At 37.3% G+C, this 27,246-nt stretch overlaps 1 protein-coding gene across 1 annotated transcript; it reads left to right on the forward strand.

The window, feature by feature from the left end:
* The first annotated feature begins 981 nt into the window (after window positions 1–981).
* Window positions 982–27,246, forward strand: mphosph6 (M-phase phosphoprotein 6). Its single transcript, XM_028810134.2, has 5 exons — window positions 982–1,174; window positions 12,670–12,782; window positions 20,474–20,564; window positions 23,367–23,467; window positions 26,658–27,246. Exons 1-5 carry the CDS (start codon window positions 1,124–1,126, stop codon window positions 26,773–26,775), a joined length of 474 nt encoding a protein of 157 aa, XP_028665967.1. The 5' UTR covers window positions 982–1,123; the 3' UTR covers window positions 26,776–27,246.

The raw sequence follows: 27,246 nt of genomic DNA on the forward strand, positions 1-27,246 counted from the left end.
TCCTTCCTGGTTGATGGCATCCGTATTGGGAAAGGCTCCTGATCGTCCCTCTATAAATATATATTTATATATATATAGTATTTTTATATAATATATATAATCAGAGGTCTGCGGTGGGCTGGCACCATGCCCGGGGTTTGTTTCCTGCCTTGCGCCCTGTGTTGGCTGGGATTGGCTCCAGCAGACCCCTGTGACCCTGTAGTTAGGATATAGTGGATTGGATAATGGATGGATGGATATAATCAGAGGTGGGTAGTAACGAGTTGCATACATATATATATATATATATATATATATATATATATATATATATATATATATATATATATATATATATATATGACAGGAAACACCACAGGTGGCTGACAGATTATCACAAGTCTTTTTCATAGACTTGCATGCATGTCAATTACCCTAATCCTTATGGCTTTGAGGCTGCTGGAGAAAAATTGGAGTACTTGAAGGAAAACCCATCTCATGCATAGGCATAATATGCTAAAAACATTTGAAACCAGTTTCTTTGTGCCACCAGTTCTTTAACAGTAAACTGAAATTGCCAGTATAGTTGCCCAGTGTTTAGGACTGCTACCTCACAGATCCAGAAGACTAAAATCGACTACTTTCCATTTAACTGTCCATGTGGAGTTTGTGTTTGCATGGTCACTGGTGTTTTTCACCTACAATCCAAAAAAAATGTTTGTTAGCTATTAAGATTGTGAATTATTCCGATGGTCTCATAGGTTTTACGTTTTTGTTAGTATGGAACTGGGAATGGGTATTTCATTTAATTTATCAAGATACCAATAACAAAGGAAATCATGATAATTTCCAAAAACAAAATAATATGCGTGCATTATATGTACCTCATTAAGTAGATGGAATTATAAGCACAAACGCTAAAGGAATATGCGACAATTCTATACCGAGCGCGTCAGCATTTCGTCAATCGATTGCTCTGTTCCCGTACCGTAGTTCGATCGCTCGCTAGTTGTTCGCTAATGCCTGATGAACGGTGCTTGTAATCCAGCGTGGCTGTTCACGGCCTGGTAAACAGTTGCAGCGTGAAGTTACTCGTGGTAGATCATTTATTTCAGGAATATTATTTTTTCAGAAGTTAAAGAAGATGGCAAACGACGGTGCAATAAAGCTTTCTAAAAATCTCTTACGGATGAAGGTACTTCTTTTTAATATCAGTCATCCATGCTGTCGGCTGTGTTTATGTGAATTGGCAAGAAAAAATGATACTTCGGAGATGTTAATTGTGTGTCACGCAATATCTAAATGTTACATGAAGGGATCGTATTCTGAAGTAGTTTTTTAGTTGAATGAAGATTGTCAGAGTACGTTTGGTTTGGGTACGTGCGCTTAGTTTGAGTTAAACAGTTCACATTGTAAAAAGCAAGTATGGCATTTACCTCAAGGAACATAAAGACGCATTGGAAATCGGAAAGCCACGTTCGAATGGGTATTGGATCGGAAAAACATACAGCATTGCACAGTACCACTTGATAAGTCATTTAAAATGATAGCTGATTAATCGTCCATCCATCCATTTGATTAACCCGGTTATCCGTGACAGGATTGCGGGTAGACTGGAGCCTATCCTAGCAAGCATCAGGCGCAAGGCAGGAACAATTCCCGGAGAGGGCGCCAGTCCATCACAGTTTGAGAAAACACACAAACATCCGTATCGGGGTGCAATTTAGTATCTCCAGCTTGCCAAACCTGCATATCTTTGGACTGTAGGATAAATAAATGGACAGCCAGGAATTACTAGTGTGTGGTAAATTGCTGTACATTCTGTAGTTATAAATTATAACAAATATCGACATGCTGAGTTTATAGAAAGTGTTTACTGTAAAAATCATTGATTAATACCCCCGAGAACTCGTTTCAAAACAAAAGATTCGAAATGAATAACGGCAAATTGAATAGACTGTTACAATGCTCCGGTTTGCACTCTGCCTTGTGCATAGTTACTGAAACTATGAAATGAACTAATCAGGTTCAGTAATGAATAAACTGATGTGGTTAACAGTTTTTTTGTTCTTAATTAAGCCTAACTCAGGCGATTTACACCGTTGAAAGCTTGTTACATCCTTTCCCCCTGTATTGCTGGGATAAATTCTAGTCCATCTTGACCCTTTTATTTGAATTATGTGGCGTTACAATGTGAATAATATAAGGGGTGTCAAATTGATATTGGTGAAGTACACTACAGTACTTATAGTCAGAACTTTAAAAAGGTTTAAAAATGCTAGGATGGCAGTAGCACTTCAGAAAACTTAACTACGCCCCACTCACTGTATATTGGTATTTCAAAAATCAGATGTCTATATTTTTAGCTACTTACAGTGCATCCGGAAAATATTCACAGCGCATCACTTTTTCCACATTTTGTTATGTTGCAGCCTTATTCCAAAATGGATTAAATTCATTTTTTTCCTCATAATTCTACACACAACACCCCATAATGACAATGTGAAAAAAGTTTACTTGAGATTTTTGCAAATTTATTAAAAATAAAAAAATTGAGAAAGTACATGTACAGAAGTATTCACAGCCTTTGCCACGAAGCTCAAAATTGAGCTCAGGTGCATCCTGTTTCCCCTGATCATCCTTGAGATGTTTCTGCAGCTTAATTGGAGTCCACCTGTGGTAAATTCAGTTGATTGGACATGATTTGGAAAGGCACACACCTGTCTATATAAGGTTCCACAGTTGACAGTTCATGTCAGAGCACAAACCAAGCATGAAGTCAAAGGAATTGTCTCGAGGCACAAATCTGGGGAAGGTTACAGAAAAATTTCTGCTGCTTTGAAAGTCCCAATGAGCACAGTGACCTTCATCATCCGTAAGTGGAAGAAGTTCAAAACCACCAGGACTCTTCCTAGAGCTGGCCGGCCATCTAAACTGAGCGATCGGGGGAGAAGGGCCTTAGTCAGGGAGGTGACCAAAAACCCGATGGTCACTCTGTCAGAGTGTCCTCTGTGGAGAGAGGAGAACCTTCCAGAAGAACAACCATCTCTGCAGCAATCCACCAATCAGGCCTGTGTGGTAGAGTGGTCAGACGGAAGCCACTCCTTAGTAAAAGGCACATGGCAGTCCGCCTGGAGTTTGCCTAAAGGCACCTGAAGGACTCTCAGACCATGAGAAAGAAAAGTCTCTGGTCTGGTGAGACAAAGATTGAACTCTTTGGTGTGAATGCCAGGCGTCACGTTTCGAGGAAACCAGGTACCGCTCATCACCAGGCCAATACAATCCCTACAGTGAAGCATGGTGGTGGCAGCATCATGCTGTGGGGATGTTTTTCAGCGGCAGTGACTGGGAGACTAGTCAGGATAAAGGGAAAGATGACTGCAGCAATGTACAGAGACATCCTGGATGAAAACCTGCTCCAGAGCACTCTTGACCTCAGACTGGGGCGACGGTTCATCTTTCAGCAGGACAACGACCCTAAGCATACAGCCAAGATATCAAAGGAGTGGCTTCAGGACAATTCTGTGAATGTCCTTGAGTGGCCCAGTCAGAGCCCAGACTTGAATCCGCTTGAACATCTCTGGAGAGATCTTAAAATGGCTGTGCACCGACGCTTCCCATCCAACCTGATGGAGCTTGAGAGGTGCTGCAAAGAGGAATGGGCGAAACTGGCCAAGGATAGGTGTGCCAAGCTTGTGGCATCATATTCAACAAGACTTGAGGCTGTAATTGCTTGCAAAGGTGCATCGACAATGTATTGAGCAAAGGCTGTGAATACTTATGTACATGTGATTTTCTCAGTTTTTTTATTTTTAATAAAATTGCAAAAACCTCAAGTAAACTTTTTTCACGTTGTCATTATGGAGTGTTGTGTGTAGAATTCTGAGGGAAAAAATGAATTTAATCCATTTTGGAATAAGGCTGTAACATAACAAAATGTGGAAAAATTGATGCGCTGTGAATACTTTCCAGATGCACTGTATATATTCTCAGTAAGATTATAATTTCTGTATTAAAAATTCTCAACACAATGAAAAAAGTATTCTGTATATTTTCTGTACATTTATAAGAAAAACTCAGGAATACCTACTAAACTAGTTTGTTAAACCTAGCAACAGTAAAATTAATTAAGAGGTCCTTTTAATTGCATTACAGCATAATTGCAATTGTAGAACATAGTGAAAGATTTTTGAACTGAGACACCTTACACAGAAATCTCAGCAATGGATGTTAATTCACAACACATAACCTTTTTTAACGTAGTACCAAGCTCATAACTGCCCAAAATTATGGTTGCTCATTTCAGACCTTGTTTAAGTATTATGTTGTCTCTTAACGTTTGTAAACATTGTTTGTAGCATCAAAATGATATAATCAAGATAAAAGTTTTTCTGTTAAGTGGTTGCTATTTTAGCATGAAAAACAAGTTCAGTAAGGTGGGCTACGATTTGACTTGTCAAACTTAGTGTTGAATTCATACATAAACTGAGATTCTTGTCAGAATTATCAGTGCAGAGATTCAGGTATGAATACACCGCAGTGGGGCAGGCTGGTATTTAAGTACTATTAAGTATCATCTTTGCTAGCCATCATTGCTGGTAAAGCACATTTGAATTTTGCTGTTTGCATTTTTATATGCTGCAGTAGTAACAGTTCATTAAGTTCATCAGACAGGAGATAGTATCATTTAACTACTTAGAACTGTTTGTGGGTAAAATGGTAGTTGGAAGTGATCAGGTTCATTGTGTTGATGTACCAGTATTATGGCCACCACTGAGCATTTAATGATTGCGTATAGTCAGAAGCCTGAATGACAACTTTGAATTAAGATTGGCTTTTTTCAACATATGCAAAAGGAAAAGCAACTAACTGGATATTAAGATCTCACTTAAATTAGAAGCACATGGTATATTCTGATTATATAATATGGTTTTAACACTGCATAAGGTAATATTTAATATTGAACTGGGTTATTATATTGTATGGCACTAAGTACCACTTGACTCAGTTGTTCAATAAACATGATGCATATGTTTAAAATGCAAATTTCGATTTATTATTATTGATTTATTTATATATAGGTCGTATCAGTTTATATACTGAGTGATTGGCACATTTTAAGGTATTGTACTGTATGTTTAATTAAAACAGCATTTGTTACAACAGTACATAAAACCCCAATGCTGAATAAAAAAAAACTGCTAAACATAGATGTAAATTAATACATGCATTTATTTGCATATATATTTTATGATTAACATATTCATGTCAGACCTGACAAAAAAAGAAGGGACTGGTCCATTTGCCCTGCTATAAGATTTCTTATTAATTATTGTGGAAATCAGTTGGTTACCCTGGGTTTGAATCCTCTGGTGGACTGACAACCCTGTCTAGGGCTGCTTCCTGCTTTATGTTCAGTCTGCTGGGATATGATTTGGTACCACTATGATCCCGAATTGAATTAAGAAATCTGTGAATATTATGTTTTATTTATGCTTGTAAAGCAGGGAGCAGTTGTTTTAGAACAAATAATAGTACAGAAACTACGCTGGTTAAAGTAGTAAATGACTTGCGGTTTAATGGTGAGAGAGGCCTCATATCTGTTCTTGTTGTACTAGAACTGAGTGCAGCATTTGACACCATAGACCACAATATTCTTATAAATCGTCTTAGTCAATGGGAAGCTCTCTCAGACACTGTCTTAAATTGGTTTGTTTTGTTTAACAGGTAGAAAGTTCTTTGTTAGTTGAGATGATTGTTTTTCAGGGACACATGATATTGCATACAGAGTACCACAAGGATCTATTCTGGATCCACTGTTAATTTCAGTCTGTATGCTCCCATTAGGACATTATTTCAGTACACAAGATGAACTACCACAGCTATGCAGACAACGTGCAGCTGATGATCTGACACTCTGAGCTCTCTGATCCAATGTCTGTTTTGTATTTTGGAATGGATGAGCAGTAATTTCCTCAAGCTAAAAAAAGGACAAAGCTGAAATCGTAGTTGTTAATAATAATGAAAATAGTGAGTCTATTAGAAATAATCTTGACCCCTAAGCATTTAAAAGGCAAGGTTGGAAGTAAAGAAATTACTTTGAAGGCCTGGCTCAAGGACACCAGGAGTCTGCTAGTGGACATTTTAGACTTGTGTCTGTGGAGCAAATGCAGAATTGCCTCTGACGCCTGAAGGGATTATTGAACTTGGTTAGGCATAAATCTGTGGTGTCATTTAAAGCCATATCTTTGGCAGGGTTAATTTAAGTGCAGAGCTGAGAGTAGAGAGGGATATGATCTGGAGAAACATGTAGAAACAGTGCTTTGTGATGTTACTGTGGAGGGTCTTGGTGTTCAGCTTGGTGTTGGAGCAGGTTTTATTTTTTATTTTTTTCCTTTCTTAATTGTTCTATGATTTTGTGTATCCCTAACTGTGGTTATTTCTATTGATAAGGTTACCTTTCTTGCAACTGAATAATTTTTGCAGCTTTGCTTGTCTAGTTTATCAGAACACATGAATAGAAAGCTTTTTTTTAGATTTAACAGTCTATATATAGTCACTGAGCAAATTATAAGGAACACTTTTGCACCTGCTTATCCATGCAATTATATAATTTGTCAATCATGTGACAGCAGGCCAAAACATAAATTCATGCAAATATAGGACAGGAGGTCCAGCTAATATTCACTTAAAACATTAGAATGGGGAAAGTCTGTGATTTCAGTGATTTTGACTGTGCCATAATTGTTAGTGTGAAACAGACTGGTTTGAGTGTTTTTGTAATTGCTAATCTCTTAGGATTTTCACGCACAATATTCTCTAGAGCAGGGGTCTCCAACACGTGGCTCGTGAGCTACCAGTAGCTTGCAACCCCTTTCCAAGTAGCTTGCCAAAGGGTTAATGAATCCTACATAAATTTGAAAACTTGATTAGTCAAATTAGGGGTGGGCGATCTTTCCAAAAAATAATATCATGATCCACAATCTGAATTGCAATCTGTTTTTTCAATGTGGTATACACTTAAGAGATTATCCAGACTCAAACTCATCAAGACCTAAGTAACACTTTATTTTAAATATCACACAAAGTTGAATTAAATTGTTTTCTTGTTTGCTAGCTAAGCGGAGTTAAGGTACACACTCTGAAGCTGGCGAGTGAGTGAGGACCACCCCCCTACCCCCTCAGCCTGCTGAGTGTTTCTCGGATTCGTGCAAATAAATTGGTACTGCAAGCGAACTATGATACATAGCAAAATGAAAAGCAAAATCAACCGGAATGATCAAGCAAATTATAGAAAAAAACCCAATCTAAATCCGTTAAGTGGTTCTGTAGTGAAAAGCGGACAGGCATACATACAGACAGACAGACAGACAGACATTGGATTTTATATATTATATATTAGTAAACCTTCAAAATAATGTGCAGTTAAAGTCTCAACAGCATTCTCAGCATTTCTGGAGCTTAGCAGAGCCAGATAACTATAAGAATCCTCATCAAGCAGCTCTGAAAATGTGTGCTTTGTTTGGGTCTACATACCTCTGTGAGTCTGCCTTTTCTGACATGAATGTCATGAAATCAAAGCTCAGAACAAGACTGACAGATGAACATTTTCATGACCCCAGAGGAGTGAACCTAAGTGGCTACACTCCAACATACACCTCTCTTGTTGACTCCATGCAGTGCCAGTCATCTCACTAACTAAGAAACACATCACACATGCAACTGGACATGTGAATACTTTTGTGAAGTGAAACAAAATGACAAATAAATAAGTAATATCTGCGTATTTGTAATTGCATTGTTTTGTTTTTGACAGAATTCATGTTTTAATTCAGTAGTGTGAGATACACTAGAAAATGCATACTGACATACAAAATGCACTTGTAGGTGAACTAAATATTTTTTTTGTGATGTTTTAATGCAAAACGTGAGTTGTGGACACCAACATTTTGTAAATGTTCAGCAAAACAAGCTCATTCAGTTTGTTTGGGTTGAAATAAGCTATGAGAATAAACATTAGAAAACATGGGTAGCACTCTGCCATTTTCAGTTTGTAAAAGTAGCTCTCAGGGGAAATAAGATTGGAGACCCCTGCTCTAGAGTTTATTCAGAATGGTGCAAAAAACAAAAAATATATATATATATATATCGTCCATCCATCCAGTAATTGACAGTTTTGTGGAACTGTGGACATAATAGTACAGAAACTACGCCTGTTAAAGTTGTAAATGACTTGTGAGTTAATGCTGACACAGACCTCGTATCTGTTATTGAGGGCAACATTCAACTCATAGTGCAGCATCATAACTCATATAACCACTCTGTACAACTATAATGAGCAGAGATGCATATTGGAGTGCACAACAGTCCTGTCAACCAAAAACAGAAATCTGAGGATGCAATGGACACAGGCTTACCAAAACTGAATAGCTGAAGCCTGAAACAGTGTAACCTGGTCTGATTAATCTTGATTTCTACTGAGCCACACAGGTGGTAGGGTCAGAATTTAGCCCCAACAACATGAATCCATGGATCCAACCTACTTTGTGTCAACAATCCAGGCTGCTGGTGGTGTAATGGTGTGGGGAATGTTTTCTTGGAGCACTTAGTGCCCGTTAATATCAATCAATTATGGTTTGAATGGCATGGCCTATTTGAGTATTGTTGCTGACCATGTGCATTCCTTCTTGGCCACGATTTACCCATCTTCTAATGGCTACCTGCAGCATGATAATGTACCATATCATAAAGCAAAATTTGTCTCAATCCAAATTAATGGACCTAACAATAAGGTGAGTTTTCTTCAGTGTTTTTGCCAGTCACCAGATCTTAATTCTAATATAACTCCAGTAGGATGAACAGGAAATTCGCAACATATATGTGCAGACATTACGTGATGCATTTGTGTCATCATAAACCAGAGTCTCAAAAAAATACTCCCAACATCTTGTGGAATCCAAGGTCACAAAGAATTAAGGCTATTTTGACATCAAAAGCTGTCCCTACCCAGTATTTGTATAGTGTTCCTAATAATATGTTCAGTGAGTGTATATAACATACATTTCAATAAACATTTTGCAAAACCATCTTTATAATATATGAATTGACACTAAAACATAGAAACTGGGAAATAAAAGCTCACTTAAAAAGGGTAGTAGTCCAATTAAAAGTAGAAGGTGGCTGGGGAGAAAATCTGTTGCCACAGTAAAAGTTCATAGCCACAGCAGATGATGAACTACTGATTTCTTTGTCATTTTGCATCTTAGTGTTAATTGTCAATTGGTTAAGACATGGTTTCTTAAACTGTTTTTTTTTCTTTGTTGTGATCCAATCTTTAGTGTCTTTGAGGTTCTGTCCTTGTTGAATGCCAGGGTGATTATCAGTCCGTAAGCGGGATGGGGTTAAGAATATGGGTTAGACAGTTGTGCAAGTACCAGGGGTTATGGGTGTCAAAATACCATGGTTTAAAATCACTTTGATATTCATAGGCATTTTTTAAATATCATAATGTATTATTTCTGATGTTTTCAGTAGTACTGTATATCAATTCTTGAGTGGATAAAGTTATCATCCAGTCTTTCAAAAAAATTGTTATTTCTACTGTTGTAACTTTAAATAAATAATTGTTTGACTTTGCTTGGAAAAATTGTGTCTGTAAAGTAATGCAAAATAATTTACATAATGTAAAATATAATTTGCTAAGAACAACATCCATCCATCCATTATCCAACCCGCTATATCCTAACACAGGGTCACGGGGGTCTTCTGGAGCCAATCCCAGCCAACACAGGGCGCAAGGTGGGAACAAATCCCGGGCAGGGTGCCAGCCCACCGCAGGGCAGACACACACACCAAGCACACACTAGGGACAATTTAGAAACACCAATGCACCTAACCTGCATGTCTTTGGACTGTGGGAGGAAACCCACGCAGACACGGGGAGAACATGCAAACTCCACACAGGGAGTACCCAGGAAGCGAACCCAGGTCTCCTTAGGGCTCGTTTATACTTCACGCTCAGAACACCTACGCACCCGCATCATGGCTGCCACGCGTTCTCAGCGTTCATTTGATGCGTCCTCTGAGCAGGTCCTCAGAAATGAACGCGACGTGTGCGCAAGTTGCAGTACCAGCAAAAAGTCGGGGGTCACAGTGTGCTAAAAGTTGAAATGTGACGTCAGAGTCTCTGTTTACTATCTGCATGTGACAGAAAGCCGCTTTGCGGATCCTACGAGATATTTGATAAATGGTTCAATGTGGTGAAGCAAAATACTGACATACAGATGTATTCGTGGTGCTTTTATATTCAAGCGTCACATATTCCTGATCGTAATGACACAATACATTTTAAAAGTCTCACATACCATCTTCTGTGCCATCTTTTTTTCTAGGGCTTCCTCTGGTCCTGACAGCAGCGGATCGCCAGCAATAGATCGCCACACTGAGCACATTAAATGTATGATATTTCAACTCTCTGCACATTTAAAATCCTTAGATTTATACTTGATATCACTTTCATGATGAAAGCATTAAAGTATGTATATTACATTTTACAGATAAATCGGTAATTTTGTTTAAGTAATGAATACTGTTAATAATTACACACATGGGGGTGACACAGTGGCGGAGCATTAGCGCTGCTATTTTGCAGGGAGTCACGTCGCTGATATTTCCTGCCTGGAGTTTATATGTTTTCCTGCAGGGTTTCCTCAGTGTGCTCCAGTTTCCTTCCAAAGATATGCAGATTTGGAGATTTGGTGCTGCTAAAATGACGCTAGTGTATGTGTGTGCTTGTATTCACCTTGCGATGAGCTGAGGCCTCGTTCAGGGATTGTTTCTCACTCATGCCCAATGCTTGCTGGAATGGACACATCCCTGAATTGATAGATTTAATCAATAAACATCCGTTTCAGAGATATTGCAGTAAGGTGTCATCGGAGTTTAATGGGTGTTATAGACAATTCACAACACAGAGAAGCCGAACATGTTCACACCGTGATAACATCTCGCACTGCCACCTGGCGGATTCCTCCAGATTTACGTAAAGTACGTGCGCAAGTATATAAAGTATAATAAGCAAGTATAAAGTATAAGCTTGCGTTGCATCGTGTGAAGTATAAACCTGGCCTTACTGCGAAGCAGCCGCACTGCCACTGTGCCGCCCTAAGAACAACATGTATTTTTAAATTTTTTTATCTATATCATATTTTTTTCATGTCAGAGTATAATTATTTGGATCTTTAAGACATTTGAGGAGTCATAAGGCTATAAAGTGTAAGTGTAGTTAAAGACATTTGAGATATTTAGTTGAAATATAATCAACATATCTGTAGCATGGATGGCACTGTAGTGCACAATGATTAGCCTCAACTTTACAGATCCCTGCATGCTAGGTTAAAATCCAGCACCTCATTGTCTGTGAGGAGTCTGCATGTTCTCCATGTGTCATTTTGCTGTTCTTCAGAATACTCACATTATCCTCCTACATTCTGAAAGCAGTGCAGGTTAGAATAAAAGGTCCCAGTGTATGTGTAATCATGAACCCTGTGATAAAACTGGTATCATGTCCATGCCCTTTTCCTAAATTTTGCCCAGTGCTGCCTCTGAATTGGAGCAAGCAGGTTTGATAATGACTACAACTATTTTTAGTTTGCCAATGGACATAACACATTGTCTTTGAGAATACCATGAACCATTAAAAGACCATAAGAAAAAATAAAGATTGATTTTGTTTTCATAGAGAAGGCAACCTGCAAGTTAGGTTGGCTGCCTTAGCTGTGGGTATTTCTACTGTTGATTTTCTTGAAAGTTATCCTTAAGCAGGGCAAGTCCATTCCTCAGTCAAGAGCAAATGCAACAGGTGGCCAGCTTCATATGGATGTGAGCTTAACAAAACGTAAACAATGAAAAAATATATTAATTCATATGTAAGAAACTGGGCACTATTATACTGTGTATAAAAATAGTAATTAAAACAAAAAACATTGAATATTCTTGCCACAAACAAACAATAAAATATATGCTGGAAATTCATATATTAAAAGTTACATTTTGTAGGAATTGCTTAATTTGTGAGAGCTACCCACAGTCCTGCGCCTAATTTCAAGCACTACTGATTATTTACTTATTTTTAATTTGAATATTCAAAACTTATTTTTTAATTTGACAGCCCTACTCTGTAATAACTCACTTAAAAAACAATTGAGGTAGTTAAAACTAAAATTGCAAAGTTCATAAAACTAAACAGAAGTGAAAAACATTACAGGTGAAAGCAGCATAGACATAAAATTTAATAATTTTTTTTTTTTTTTAACCTAAATAACCTTGCTTGCTGCACAGGCCAGTTCTGTGTGCCCCATGTCAGAGAGTGACTTTTGCATAACATAGCTTCAAAATTCTCACTGTGTCTGACAAATTGCTTTTCATAGACTGGGAAGTCTTCCTTCTGCCTGACATGTACTGGTTCAAAAACTTGTTGGATTTTACTACCAGCCCCTTTTTTAAATTTCTGCTCTGTGAATGTGAGGTGAAGAGAACTCCGAGAGTACTTTTCAGTTTTCTTAAATGCAGTTTTTTAACTGAAAACACTTACAGTATGTATTTTAAATGTTTTCAGAAAGGACACATGCTAAATTGTTTATGACACACTAATGAATTTAGAACTGATTTTTTTTTTTTTTGTTTGTTTAGTTTATGCAGCGTGGTCTGGATGCAGAAACAAAGAAGCAGTTAGAAGAGGAGGAGAAGAGAATAATCAGTGATGAACACTGGTTCCTGGATTTACCTGAACTTAAAGAGAAAGAGTATGACTGCACTATAATCTTCCAATAGTCTGTTAAAAGTAACTGCTTACTTTTTCAGTGCAATTTATAACTTAGCCACAGTCTTGCTCTCATATTCCGCACCTGAGACAGAACTGTTTATTGTTGATCAGCATGTGTAACAGATAAGTTTCCATCCATTGTTATAGTGAAAAAGCACTGTTTATTTATTCTTCATTCCAGTAGTTACTTTATTTTGGTAGAGTGAACACATACACACTGACAAAAGTTTCCTCACACAGTTTCCTTTAATTGCATAATTCTTCCACAAACCCATCTCAGGTTACCCCCATCCTGAATATGTACGCTAAATCCCCTTTGCGCCACTTATATAGGCAACACTGAATCAACTAGGTTAAATAGAACTTAACTTGACTTTAGATGCAGATTTACTTCCATGATAAACAGCAGCCAAAGCAGATGAAGGCAGTATATTACCAGAATAAGAGTCTCAGTTAGATGCCAAAGAAAAATGGGACAGCCCTGTAAGTTGTTTAGTCTGTTTCTGAGTTTGTGGCCCTTCAGGCTCGTCCAGATGACTTAATTCAGAGAATTGGGTCGAAGGTTGGATGGTTCATAAAATTCCAACAATACATCTCTGCATCTCTGATGACTATTGGGATAGACAGCCAGGCAGCTTAGGAGCAGTGTGTAAAAAAACTTTCTTGGGTTCTAAGAAAGGTTTAGAGTACTATTTGTATACAGTGATCCCTCGCTATATCGCGCTTTGCCTTTCGCGGCTTCACTCTATCGCGGATTTTATATGTAAGCATATTTAAATATATATCACGGATTTTTTGCTGGTTCAATCGCGGATTTCTGAGGACAACGGGTCTTTTAATTTCTGGTACATGCTTCCTCAGTTGGTTTGCCCAGTTGATTTCATACAAGCGACGCTATTGGCAGATGGCTGAGAAGCTACCCAACTTACTTTTCTCTCTCTCTCTCTTGCGCTGACTTTCTCTAATCCTGACGTAGGGGGTGTGAGCAGGGGGGCTGTTCGCACACCTAGACGATACGGACGCTCGTCTAAAAATGCTGAAAGATTATCTTCACGTTGCTACCTTCTGTGCAGCTGCTTCGTGAAGCGACATGCTGCACAGTGCTTCGCATACTTAAAAGCTCGAAGGGCACGTATTGATTTTTGACTGTTTGTTTTTCTCTGTCTCTCTCTCTCTCTCTCCCCCTCTCTCCCTGCTCCTGACGGAGGGGGTGTGAGCTGCCGCCTTCAACAGCTTTGTACCGGAGGTGCTTCGCATACTTAAAAGCCAAACAGCCCTATTGATTTGTTTGCTTTCCTCTGTCTTTATGACAGTCTCTGCTCCTGACGCGCACTCCTTTGAAGAGGAAGATATGTTTGCATTCTTTTAATTGTGAGACAGAACTGTCATCTCTGTCTTGTCATGGAGCACAGTTTAAACTTTTGAAAAAGAGACAAATGTTTGTTTGCAGTGTTTGAATAACGTTCCTGTCTCTCTACAACCTCCTGTGTTTTCTGCACAAATCTGTGACCCAAGCATGACAATATAAAAAATAACCATATAAACATAAGGTTTCTACTTCGCGGATTTTCTTATTTCGTGTGTGGCTCTGGAACGCAACCCCCGCGATGGAGGAGGGATTACTGTATATGCTAACAGAAAAACAAAATGCATGCATACATATTTTGACCATCTGTCATGATGCACAAGGATAACACATTTTAGCTTATTCATTATTTCCTTCCATTTTCCTGTGTCCTGGATATGATTGGATATTGTGGGATTCCTCACAATTCAATGTATTGTGATACTGAACATTCAGTATAAAATATTAAACAGATTGTAGTATTTACTATACTAATGCTTGGTAATAAAAGCACCATGCAGTTTTTTGCTACTTACATCAAACTGAATTCCAATAAAATTACAGCAATCTGTCTATCTAGAGAAAATACACAGCCACTTATTTTGAATATTATATTTTAAATTGCCTACTTAAACCTATTATTGTCAACATTATGTTAAGCAGTATGATGTACAGCATAGGCAAGGACAACTAAACAAAGTAACATGCACATTCAAAAATAAAATGTATCTGTTTAATTTGGAAAGTAGTTTTAACTCTTTTGGGGCAGATGTCGACTTTTGTCAAGAGGAGGGGTTGAGAGTGGTAGTCAACTGTAAACGGCGACCAAACCCTCCATTGTGTTTTAATTTGACTCAATTTGCTAGAAGGACAGTTAGCTTCATTGGTTTGACTGAGGTTACCTGCGTTCACGTGAGAAGCATAGAGCAGACAATGGCAAAAATTGTATTGACGTTTTGCATATTTTCATTTAATTGGACTCGGACTTGTCAGACTCTAATTTTGATGCAAGCAATCGAAAACAAACGTGAGGTACCAGCATCAGCTGATCATGGTGCTGAGCACGTTTGAGTAGCTGTTGCCCCTATGGCACTGTTCGCCTGGGAGGACTAACACTTAACAGTGACAAGAGGTATAAACTAGATTGTGTTGCGTTGTGACTGCAATCGCCCCTGCACAGTGAGCGGCTCGAGGTGCAAGAGAAGGCAAACTGGTGGCCACAGCACACAACAACAGAAGTTTTTTTGTTGATTTATGTATTAAACCATTGTTCTGTGTGCTTTTCAGAAAATATTTTTGGAAAAAGTATTCAGCCCTCAAACAGTTAAGCAAAATTAAGTTTAAAACATATAAAAACCACTCATGCTACAATAACGTAATGCATTTACATGTCTGTTGGATATGTGCAATTTTGCTACATCTTCAATTTGAAGAATAGGAACTAGTTGACCAGCTCAGGTGTAAGTGTTTTCATCAGTTTTTGCACAGTTATCGTCTGCAGTGGAAAATACTTTCTGCTGAGAACTCCTCTTCATTTACCATATACTGTATCTAATTTTTTTTAATAAGCAACCTCATGCTCTGTTCGTAGGGGACAGAATCAAATGAGTTACCAAGTAAATCTGTTAATAATGCAAAAGTATACTTCAGTGAAATTTTACTGCATTCCATGGCTTTTTCTTGTCTTGAAACCAAGTACAAACACAAAAGGATCTAGCTCTTGTGACCCTAAATTTGTTTTAAGTGAATTTTTAATATGTTTTATATGTACAGTATGTCTTTTCATACTAAGACCTCAATGATCATATTATTTAATAAAAATGGTATAATTCCCTTGGGGTGATCCAGCTTGCAGGATCCTCATTGTTGAGGACCTGGGCGACTGGACCAGGCCAAGGTGATATCCACGTAACACCTGACTGTGGAAGATAGATAGTCATTTCTGGAGGGTGGGGCTCGACCGCATGTCTGCCAGGTGAGGTTGCTAACCAAGACCCTGAGCTGTTTCCAGTATATGCTCCCCAACCTGACCTGATTTGATATACTGTAGCTCTCGGTTGTTTACTTCCTTTTTCCATTCTGTTACATTGCATACAACATACGTCATCAGAAAAATAGTCTCTTTTGTTTGCAAGGTTCGAAACACACTTGTTCCTTATTCCTTGCCGCTAGTTATTCTCAGTTGTTGGACATGTCACATTAGGCGATCGGCTTCATGGAAGCATGCCACTGACTGCCTCTGACTGCCTCTGACTCACTAAGATTATGTAAATGAAGGTTATGACTGAAAATTACTGGAAAAGTCAGCTAATGTGAGATAGGCTTAAGTTGCATTTAAACAGCTGGTTTAACCACAGTTTGCTGTTTTAGTTCTAAGCACTGTCATGTAGTATGTAGGTTTATGGGATAATGCATTTACCAACTACAAAGGAATAGTTCATTTCTTTGCTGCCTGGTTTATTTCTAAAGCTGAAGTATTTCCAGTAGTTCAGCATTAAATGTTTGTATTATGGAATTAATTTTGCGTCGCTTGTGCTGCAATGGCACATTGTAGTACAAAGAATTGTAACTACCCCAAAAGATTTGTAATTGTGGTAGTTCAGGAATAAAAAGGTGAAACAAATAAGATGTCTTCAGCATACCCACATTAACTAATGTTACAGTTCAATAAGTTAAACAATTGGTGAAAGTTTTGTGGGAATATTGAGAAGACTTTCTACTTGTTTTCAAACTAATAGTCTATAGGTTAAGCTGATTTGGTGTTCTTTTATTAATTGAAGTGAAAATTTTCTTTGTTCTACTTCATCATGGTGCCAGAAAGTGGCAGCATATTACATGTTGGTTGGACATGTAAGAATTTTACTGTACTCTGTACATGTGACAATACTTATATTACTGCTGCTACTCTGTTTCAGATAGCTTCAGAAAGTTGCATTGTTGTATTGCAAATAATGTTAGAGAATTTAGGACAAGTTCTGTGATGGTAAATTATTGCTTTCTGCAGAATCTGTGTTGAAAATTAACAAATGTTAGTTTTGACTATGCCTATGAATGTACATATGGATAAAAGGTGCCAGACAGATTGATTCCATATAATGAGGTAAAAAATAGCAATATCACCTGCTTACAAATAGTGTTGCACCCCTGCCTCTGATGGAGAAGAGCTTTGGCTGCATGACAGGATCCAGCTCTGTTAATCCTGCGTGGAATATTCACTCAATCTGAACCAAGTAACCTGTAGTAATTCACATGATACCCACCTATTTGGCGTGTGTGAAGAAAACTGAATTATTGAAATACAGGGATAAGAGAACATGCAGATGACACATAGACTTTGAATGGAGAAGGATTCAAGCCCATTCTGTTACAGCTGTGAAGCAGCAGCCACACTAATACCCATACCAAAAGGCTGTTTAAAATATATGATAAATCTGAACATAATTGTCCTAGTTACCTATATTTATGAGATCCCACTTTTAGTAAAGTAAAAACAGTGTAGCTGTTTTGCTACACCTCTTTGGTAGAAAAAAAACTCCATTTTGAAGTGAGATCAACTATTTTAGTAGTGTTTTCATTTAAGTCAAATATGTAAAAAATTGAAATGCTCAGCCGTTCTATCAGTATGTCATGGACGTCTTAATTATATAATTCATCTACAGTGCCTTGTGAATGTATTTAGTCAGTTGACCAATTCTTTCATTTTTCTGAATTCTCCGTGAAATTTTGCTCTTTCTGATAGTTTTATTTTAAAACACTGAAGCTCAAATTAATTTTTTTATTAAAAAATCTAATTATAAAATATTTATATATATTTTTAAAAATATATGTGTACGCCGCATAATCAGGCCACTTTTTTAATGATTTTTAAGCACAGGGAAAAAAATGAACATTTGAAAAATCCATAATTTAATAAACCACCAAGAAAAGTAACATTGCAACAATGCACGGTATGAACCAACATACAATTGTCCGTGACTGAAAACTGGAGGACTGCCGTCGTGCCTTCTCCTCCCAGAGCGAGGGACGGGGGTGGACGGCGCTCGGGCGCGGTGGGCGGAACGGGAGGAGAGGGGAAGGACGCCCTCTCCATCATGCTAGTCTGCTGATTTCTCGTTCAGTACGCACTGCCTGCTCATGTGCCCACCCGCAACTCGTCACTTGAGTCGTTTTTGTCTTTGCACAGTCCACATGCACCTCTGAGCCACGTAGACTTTTCATTGTTCCTTGCGGTTCTGGCTGCTTTTCTATATATAATCCACCAAGTCACCCGACCATGGTAGTAGCGGGGGGGTTGGAGGGGGGGGGGGGTGTGTACAAGTGGCAGGGATGTAATCAGGTTCTATGGCTTACCCACGCCTCTCTGCGCCGGGTAGACACACGTTGATCCATTCAGTGTAGCGTGCGTGCAGTTACAGTTACCTGATGCAGGAATCTGTATCACATTGAAAGAAGTGTTGTTTCCATGAAATACATTTGAAGCGGTGGCAATGGAAGGCAAATGAACAGTCAACGTGGCTCACAGCTGGATTGACGCCGTGTTTTGTGTCACCCGACCATGGTAGTAGCGAGGGGGGGGGTGTACAAAGGGCAGGGACATAATCAGTGCAAGCGTATGACCCGCACTTACTGGGAATTCCTCGTTCGTGGGGAACAATTGCAAGCCCCGGTTTCCATCACGAATGGGGTTCAACGGCTTACCCACGCTTCTCTGCACAGGGGTTCACCAGGACCGAGTTTGGGAAACACTGCTGAACACAGACGAAACCGACTCAGGTGAGGAGTTGGGGCGGGCAAAATAGTTGCAGCTATTGATTATTCAGTGTTGTTTGCCTGGGTGTCTGATCTGCTCGACGGGATCAGAAATAAAAGGAAAACAATGTGAAGGCAATGTCACAGGTGTTCCTGTGGTATAGCAGGTCCACAGCTCCCCTTCAAAAGGCCATTTTTAAATAAATAATCATCGCGCTCACACCGTAGCGAGGGGCGTGGAAGTGTGGCTGAAACAGTTTCCAGGTGGAGTCATGCTGCAGGTGTTTCTCCCCTGTGCAGTGTGCGAGCGAGTGAGTAGAGAGAGAAAGCCAGTACGTTAGAGTGAGCGAGAGCAGGCTCGAAGACAATGTGTTGCTGTGGTATAGCGGGTCCATAGCTCCCCTTCAAAAGGCCATTTTTAATCAGGCGACTGACAGTAGTGGAGTCAAGCACAGAGAAGGTCAGCTGCTGAGAGAGTGTCTCGACTGTTGCAGGGCCTGCATCGGTGAAGCAGGTGAGACGCTAATGAAACAGAGGCACAGGGCTTATTGGTTTTTAAAGAATGCTTCCTTCAATGTGTTTTAACCTCAGTTTTAAAGGATTGTTTTAAGGATCCCATGGGATACCCCTCACAAACTGTTTTACACGCTGCATATAGTGATTCACATCCGCGAGAAACATGCGTCTATGAACAGTCAACGTGGCTCAGAGGTTCATGTGGACTCTACCACAGATGAACATAAATGACGCCGTTTTTTCTGTGTCGTCGCGTCCGAGTTGGTGGGCGTGGCTCTGCGAGTTGTCGTATCCAATGGTCTTAGAGTTGGTGGGTGTGGCTCCGTTCTGCGTGCTTCCGTGTTTGTCTTGCTTGCTCTGCCGGTGGCTTAGTGAATTATATATATAGATAAAAGAATACTTACTGCAAACAGCATTATTTCTTTTTTCTCATAATTTGTAATTGCAAATTAATGTCCACACAATGCTTGCGTTGCTAGTAGCTGTCTTGATTAAGAAGTTTCTTCAGCCTAATGTAAATTTTCATAATCTGATCTTATTTATTGCACTAATATTAATGTGTGTGCTGTGGTACAATTTGTGTTGTTATTGTATATGTGCATTATGTTGTTTGTTTGTTTCTTGATTGCAATGATGCACCTAGACAAGGCAAAAATGTATTGTTTTTTGAAAATTATAACCAGATTGGTCACTGACATGTTGAAAATATACATGTACAATGATAATTCTCCTCATTAATAACATTCACTTAAAATATACATATTTTTTTCATAGTATGATTTCTTGCTGCCCTTGTACTTTACACTATGTCTAATATAAAACTGAACTGCTCTCTGTCAGAACAGTGACAGATTATTTGCATGTTTTATTTAGAAACTTTACACATTTTTCAGCAATTACATGGGAGATCACTTACATTTGTTATTTATTTTTCTTTAGTAAAGGGAAAGGAGCCCTAAATATTTTCATAAATCACAAAAAGTGTTTTTGCAGCTATTCTTTACAATTAAAAAAGATTTGATTTGTACAGTATGCTTAAATGTAAAATATGTTCTATATAGGAACTTCATTATTGAAGAAAGAAGTTTTGTACCTTGTGAAAATTTGGTGTATGGAAGAATGTCTTTTAAAGGATTTAATCAAGATGTTGAGGTATTAATTTTACTTTTTTTTTTAAATGCTCAAAAAAAAAAAGTCGAGCTATAAAAAACTTGTTATGAATAAGTTAAGAAAACATAAAATACTTGTGCATATGACAGACCAAACCAGGTACGGGACAACTTTACTGTCTGTAGATTTTCATTTTAACCAGTTCTTGTCCTAAGATTAATTTTTGCCTTTAACTTTTTACTATATGAAAATTATTTTTTTTACATTTTTACTTTGTCTTGGAATATAATGCTGGTTTATAGTGTGGTTTATTTTTCTGAGAAATTAATTAAACATTAACTTTAGAATTAGATCTAGCTCAGTGTGTGTTTTTTTTCTGATTTCTCTACTTAAGATTTCTTTCTGTGTAGATATTGTATTTCTTAAAGGAATACTGCACCCAAAACTACATTTTTTATGTGTTACTTACCCCATATAGTTTGTAGTGGTGGCTGAGAAAAATTTTTAATGTCATGTTTTCAGGTAGAATGGGAGAAAAAAAATTCTGATATTATAGAAGCCAAAAGCGACTAATGCTGTAGAACAGCAAAGATTGTGGAAAGGTCCATGGAATAGAGGGGAAGAAAATGTCATGTTACTTATATCAAATAATCTACATGTCTGTTATCCACTCACATGCTCAAAGCATGCTTTGTATGCGAAAATAATGTAAATATATACTTCTGGAGTAATCACTGCACATCATAAACAGGAAACTAAAGACTAGTGGGAATAATTTTTTGAATTGAAGACATGCCTCTCTCTCATTCATTAATCAGTCCTGTCTTTAACAAAAAATTTGGACATGAGCATCAGTATGCTTTGCGCCATAGGAACCAAGTTACTCAGACTACTCTATAAAATTTCAGTAACTATTTACTGCCTTGATGCTAAACTTTCTTATCATAAAATAGGTCATTACAATAGCAATTGACGAGGATTCCTCTAGAGTGTCTCTTTCTCTTGCACGATTTGGCTCAAATACTAATCAGCACATCGTCATTTCATTTCTCCATCCAGCCATTTTAGCTCTAGACCATCTTCAAGAAACTGTGATGCATAGACAAACACCCACCCATCTTCGAGATATCGATATTTTCGGTATCAGGGGAGACTAAAGCATCAACATCCATCAAATTTTTTGACGAAACTAAAGATTTTGCTCCTCCCTCATAGATAATATGTTATGGGTGGGAAGGACGCAAAGCAAAAATAATTTCCATGAGGCTTTAGTTTCCTGTTTGTGGTGTGCATTGCAACTACATGGGGTAAGTAGCATATAAAAAAATATCAGCTTTGGATGGAGTATTTCCTTAAAAAATTATTATTATACAAAAGCAAAAAATCAATAACACACACAAAACAAATAACAAGCCCAAATATTTTATCCTTAGTGTGACTTTGCTACTGATTGTGTTTGTGGTGGTTTTATCCATCCACCTGAACCTGTTTTTCCAATACAGGGTTGCAGTGAGCCAGAGTCTATAGAAAACATTTGGTTCTGTGGTGGGGCATCCCTTCATAGCAAGGCACAGTTACATAATCACACATCGTGATCCACATGTACTGACCCAATTTATAGTCATTAATTAATCTTTCATGTATTTTTGGAAGAATGAGAACACTGGAGCGTAGTACATTAGTAGGCCAGGAGTCAACCCTAAGACTTTGCAGATAAAATCAACAGCAAAACTAAGTGCTTCAATACCACTATATCTAAAATGTTTAAAAAAAAAATTGTATGTTAGATCTTGTGATCTTGGCCTGGATAAGTGGGTTACATGTCAGTCTCCAGGGCTTTTCTTAATTTTGTTTATTTTATGTGAATACATTTTCTAGTAAATACAGAAAAGAACAGAAAAACGTATAGTAAATACATAACAATGAGAAAAATTCTGCAATATTGTTTTACAGGTATTAAGAAAAGAACACGTAATTTTCCATGCCGTACCAACTTTTTCTGAGTTGGGGTTGTATCTTATACACAGATTTCTCAGATGGTTGCTATTTACGAACTTAAGTATAATGCATCTCCATATAAAAATTGTGTTATTTAATTTTTATATAATTTAAATAACTAGTACTAGGTTGTTGTACCGTGTTAGTCATTATGAATGTAGTGAGAAGTCAAGCAAAATGACACCTTTTATTGGCAAACTAAAAAGGTTACAATATGCAAGCTTTCAAGGCAACTCAGACCCCTTCTTCAGGCAAGATGTAATCAATTACATCTTACAAGATGTAATCAATTACATCTTACAGATGACATCTTACCTGGAAAAGGGGCCTGAGTTGCCTGGAAAGCTTCCATATTGTAACCTTTTTAATTAACTAGGAAATAAAGAGCAAGAAAATAACAAGCATGGTGTTGTTTTCAGCCATCCTAGTATGGCTGAAAAGATGCTGTTTATATTGCAGTTCTCTTATTAAATGTGTAACATTGGTGTGCATCATTACAAAGAAAATTTAATGGGATTAGTACATACAAGTTGATGGACAGTACTTAGTCTAAAATGAAGAAACCACATCTAACAATATACTCGTGCATACATCTACAAATTCAGTGTGTGAGCAGGAAAAATGTAGTTTAACAAAAAGATACAGTACTGCAAATTGTTAGAGAATATGGGTACTTTAAAACAAAAAAGAAGAAATTAGCTATAACAAAGAATAACACACTCTTCAGCATCTTAAGAAATTGCTGTAGCTCTTGATGAGCTCATTCTGTGTGTTTACTTCACTTTGCTGTTTCTGAAGATATTCTGAGCTAAAATCTAAGTTTCATTCTTGTTTGATCTGATTCAGAAATTGATGATTTTGATGAATTCCCAAAGCAAGACCAATGAAGAAGAGGAGAAGGAAGACTCAAGGGAAGCTGATATTTCTGATGAGGAAATGGCAAAGAGGTACATAAAGATAGCCACACTAATATTTGTATTCTAGTAACATAGTTAATATAAATAATGTAAATTTGTATGCTTGCAATTGTGTGTCTGTACATTTGTCTGTAAATTAATGGATATGTTTTTAATGCATTCTTAATTTCTTGAATTTTTGTTGCCTTGTTTTTTTCATGTTCTATATTATCTCATTGTTGCATAATTAAGTCAATAATACAGTAGACATTACAAACTACATGTTTTTACTTTAATTGCTTTCTCCTTGACTGAAGCATAACAGCTCCTTCTTGTGTACACTCCAACTGGAATACAATATTTTGCAGAAAGATTCCAAGATTTATCAAATAATTTTATTAAAACAGTATACAGTTACATAAAGTTACATAAAGAAATAAAATACACAGCCTTCAAAATGTCAAATAAATTAACAAAAAATGCCTATACCGTAGTGCAAGCCTCTCATACCTAGGCTAGAAAACCACAGCCAGTGGAATATTTTTAATGTGGCCAATGTGCCAAATTTATAGTTTATTAAATACTAGGATGAGCTGTGTTGCACAAATGAAAGCTTAGACAGACAACTGTATGTCTTTGTTAACATAGCACCCAGTGAGTTCACTTAATTGTTCGCCATATTTTTCTGTTTTTGATATTTTTAAATGATTAAACATGCATACTACTACCATTATACACATTTATTTATTTTTAGTTACAGGAAGTATGTGATTCATGTTAAATATCTTGATGTAAACATTAATATATTACTGACAGTAGTTTTTTTTTTTTTTAAGACAGCACACACACCTAATACAGATTAGCCAAAGACATTAAAATAAAAGTCCATTAATAAACTCATTTGAACTTTTTAGAAATGTCAGATTAAGAAATATACATCTATTATACTAGATAGTGTATGGGTATGGGTGTATACAGTATATATATATATGGTCTTGTGATGTGGGGGTCACTGACTTGCACAAGAGAAAAGGAAGGGAGTCCAATTTTCTGAGAAAATCAACTTTATTGTAGTGAGAAAAAAAAACGGGAACAGTCTAGCCTTTATTCAATCGGGAGGTACTACTTTATTACACACAAACACAGCAATTAATTCATGACGTTGTTGGTTGTCCTGCATTAGCTCCCTTCTTCAGTTTAGGAAAAGGTAGCCTCCTTCATCAGGTATATTCAGCGGTTGCTGATCAGCGTCTGGAGCCCGCTAATTCTGGAGGAGAGAAGACAGAAAAAAAGAGTACAAGGCCAGGTCAGTGGCCAGGTTTAAGTGTTCCTTGCACTGACCATCATGTTTCAGACACATCACGCGGTAAGCCTGCAAACTTGCAGTTGCACTGGTGGTGAATCCCTGCCTCCGTTTCTTGATGCACAATAACATTGAGGTGTTGTCGGGGTTTCAAAAATCTCATAATCAATGTGTATATATATATATATATATATATATATATATATATATATATATATATATATATATATATATATATATATATATATATATATTATACACACACAGACATACAGTATAACTAGGGGAACAGTGAAAGCAGAAAGTAGCTGGCATAGATTCCACAAGGGGTTTTTTTCTTTCTTTTTTTAGACATTAGACTTCTATCAAAGTTACTGAAGACTACTCATTTTAAGTAACAGAATAGTACAATTTATTGTTAAACACAAGCAGGGAGCTTCCCGTCAACTTTTAGGTTTCAGAGTGCTACTTTTAGAGAGTGCAAGGGGTAATTTCAGAGAGTGCCCAAGGGAAATCCCACAGAAAGATGAGTGGAGCTAGTTTTTGAAGCAAGGTGTAATCTCTCATGATTGGCATAAAGTCACTTCCAGATACATAATCAGTGCCTGCTCATTGGCACTTTTTTTGTCAATTACAGTTGTCACTTGTTGAGTTATAGCTCTTTGTTTGGGCTTGAATGTCCATTTGGCACAGTCTGGTCTGAATGAGTCTGCAGAGATGTCAGTTCACCTGTGGTTCACACTTTTGTTATCAGAGGAAGTACAACCTGAGCCTTGTATGGAATGCAGTTCCACCACTCAAGTGCAAGTGGAGGTTTGGTGAAGCTGGATTTCTGCATTCCTATTAAATTTGCGGTCTTAACAGGCCTTATCTCTCAATAAAATCTGGCAGAATGGACAATGCGCACTTTGTCCTTTATTAACACTTGAGATTTGCAAGAATAGCAATGCTTGGTGTTTCTGAGAAACCGAATATGTTATGACATGGAAGTTTGTATGCTGCTATAACCTGCTAGGAACATTCTGTTGTTATTTGTAGTTTGTTCATTTTGCAAGGTCACTGTTTTGTTCTTAAGCTGCAAGCTGATCAAATTCATTGGCTTTAGGGCTGTTTATCACAACTCACTGAAAGAGTGTTAATTGGAGTGGTAATCACTGTTTATTGCTGTATATAGTGTGATGCTATTTTGCCTAGAATGACTTCTTTCCTTGCTGCCAGGATGTCTGGTATGCTTATAAAGAACCAACTGTTATAATACATGTTAAATATGTGTTTTATTTATTATATTTATCCTTATGTTGATTATGCAACGTGTTAGATGCTTCCTGTGCATTTATCATGTTTGTGAAGTCACCTGACTTCCAAGTATAAACATAGTGGCAGTACTGATTGAATGAATTCCTCGGTTGGATAAACTACAGGGATCTTTAGTGACAGCTTTATTTCAAGTAGATGTAGAGCTAGGTTTTTTTCCCGGTCTGTTTTTGACTTGTGACTTGGAGTTTTGATTTGCCCCTGTGCTTTGTTTGCTTGGTTTCTTTTTTGATCATTCGTTTTTGATGAGAAGCATTCCTGCTGTGCTGTTATACTTATTGCAGGGAAAAAAAGCAGCAAGTACTAAGCAGTCAGATGCTTTCTTTATTTACCCTGTACTCCCACAAGATGATTGTTTTTGTAAAGGATCAGGATTTAAAAGTTATATATGATTTACTTTAATGTTATGAACAAACCTTGTTAAAAGGCACATGCCAGACATATACCGTTGTCTGCATTAAAATGTGAACAAAAGCACACTGAACATTTTAATCATTTTGTGACAGCAGTTGACAGGTGATTTACCTGGTCAAATGAAACTTGAGATGTTAATATGGTTGAGTCAATAGTGCTTTACTGGAAGCTGAAACGATTGCTTAACTGTTTTTTATGTTTATTTTCAAGATACGAAACCATGGTGGAGAGCATTAGGAAGAGGTTCAAAAAGAAGCGTGACCGAACTCAAGAAGAGGATGTTCAGGGTCCAGATGTCAAGAAAGCCTTTCTGAAACCTCAGGATTAGACTGTACTAGTACAAATGTTTCAAAAGAATTTTTAAATATTTCCTATAAAGAAAGAGAAATTGCCTTTTTAAAATTTTATGTAGTCTTCAATTGATGCATTTAAATAATTCTGAAAATGACTTTATTTGGATGTTGTGCATCCTTCATTTTTGTTATTGTAAGACACTCTGAAAGTCTGTATCTAAGCATTGGTACTCCCTTATTGGGACTTAATGCTGCTAGTTAGATAATGCAAATCCAAATGTTCTAGTTAAAAAAAGCTAAAAAAAAAAAAAAGGGGGGCCTTGATTTTGGTACCATTTTTATTTATTTACAGTACGCCAAAGTTTACATTTTAAGGGTTTTGACACTTTCAGTCAAATAGAAAAATGTCAACTGATTTCATTTTTTGTTACATTCAACTGAAAAAGTAGTATTGCAAAATCACTCATACCAGTTAGAAATTAAAAACATTTTAATATTTTGAAAAA

Source organism: Erpetoichthys calabaricus, chromosome 9, assembly GCF_900747795.2.
Source record: "Erpetoichthys calabaricus chromosome 9, fErpCal1.3, whole genome shotgun sequence".
NCBI lineage: Eukaryota > Metazoa > Chordata > Cladistia > Polypteriformes > Polypteridae > Erpetoichthys > Erpetoichthys calabaricus.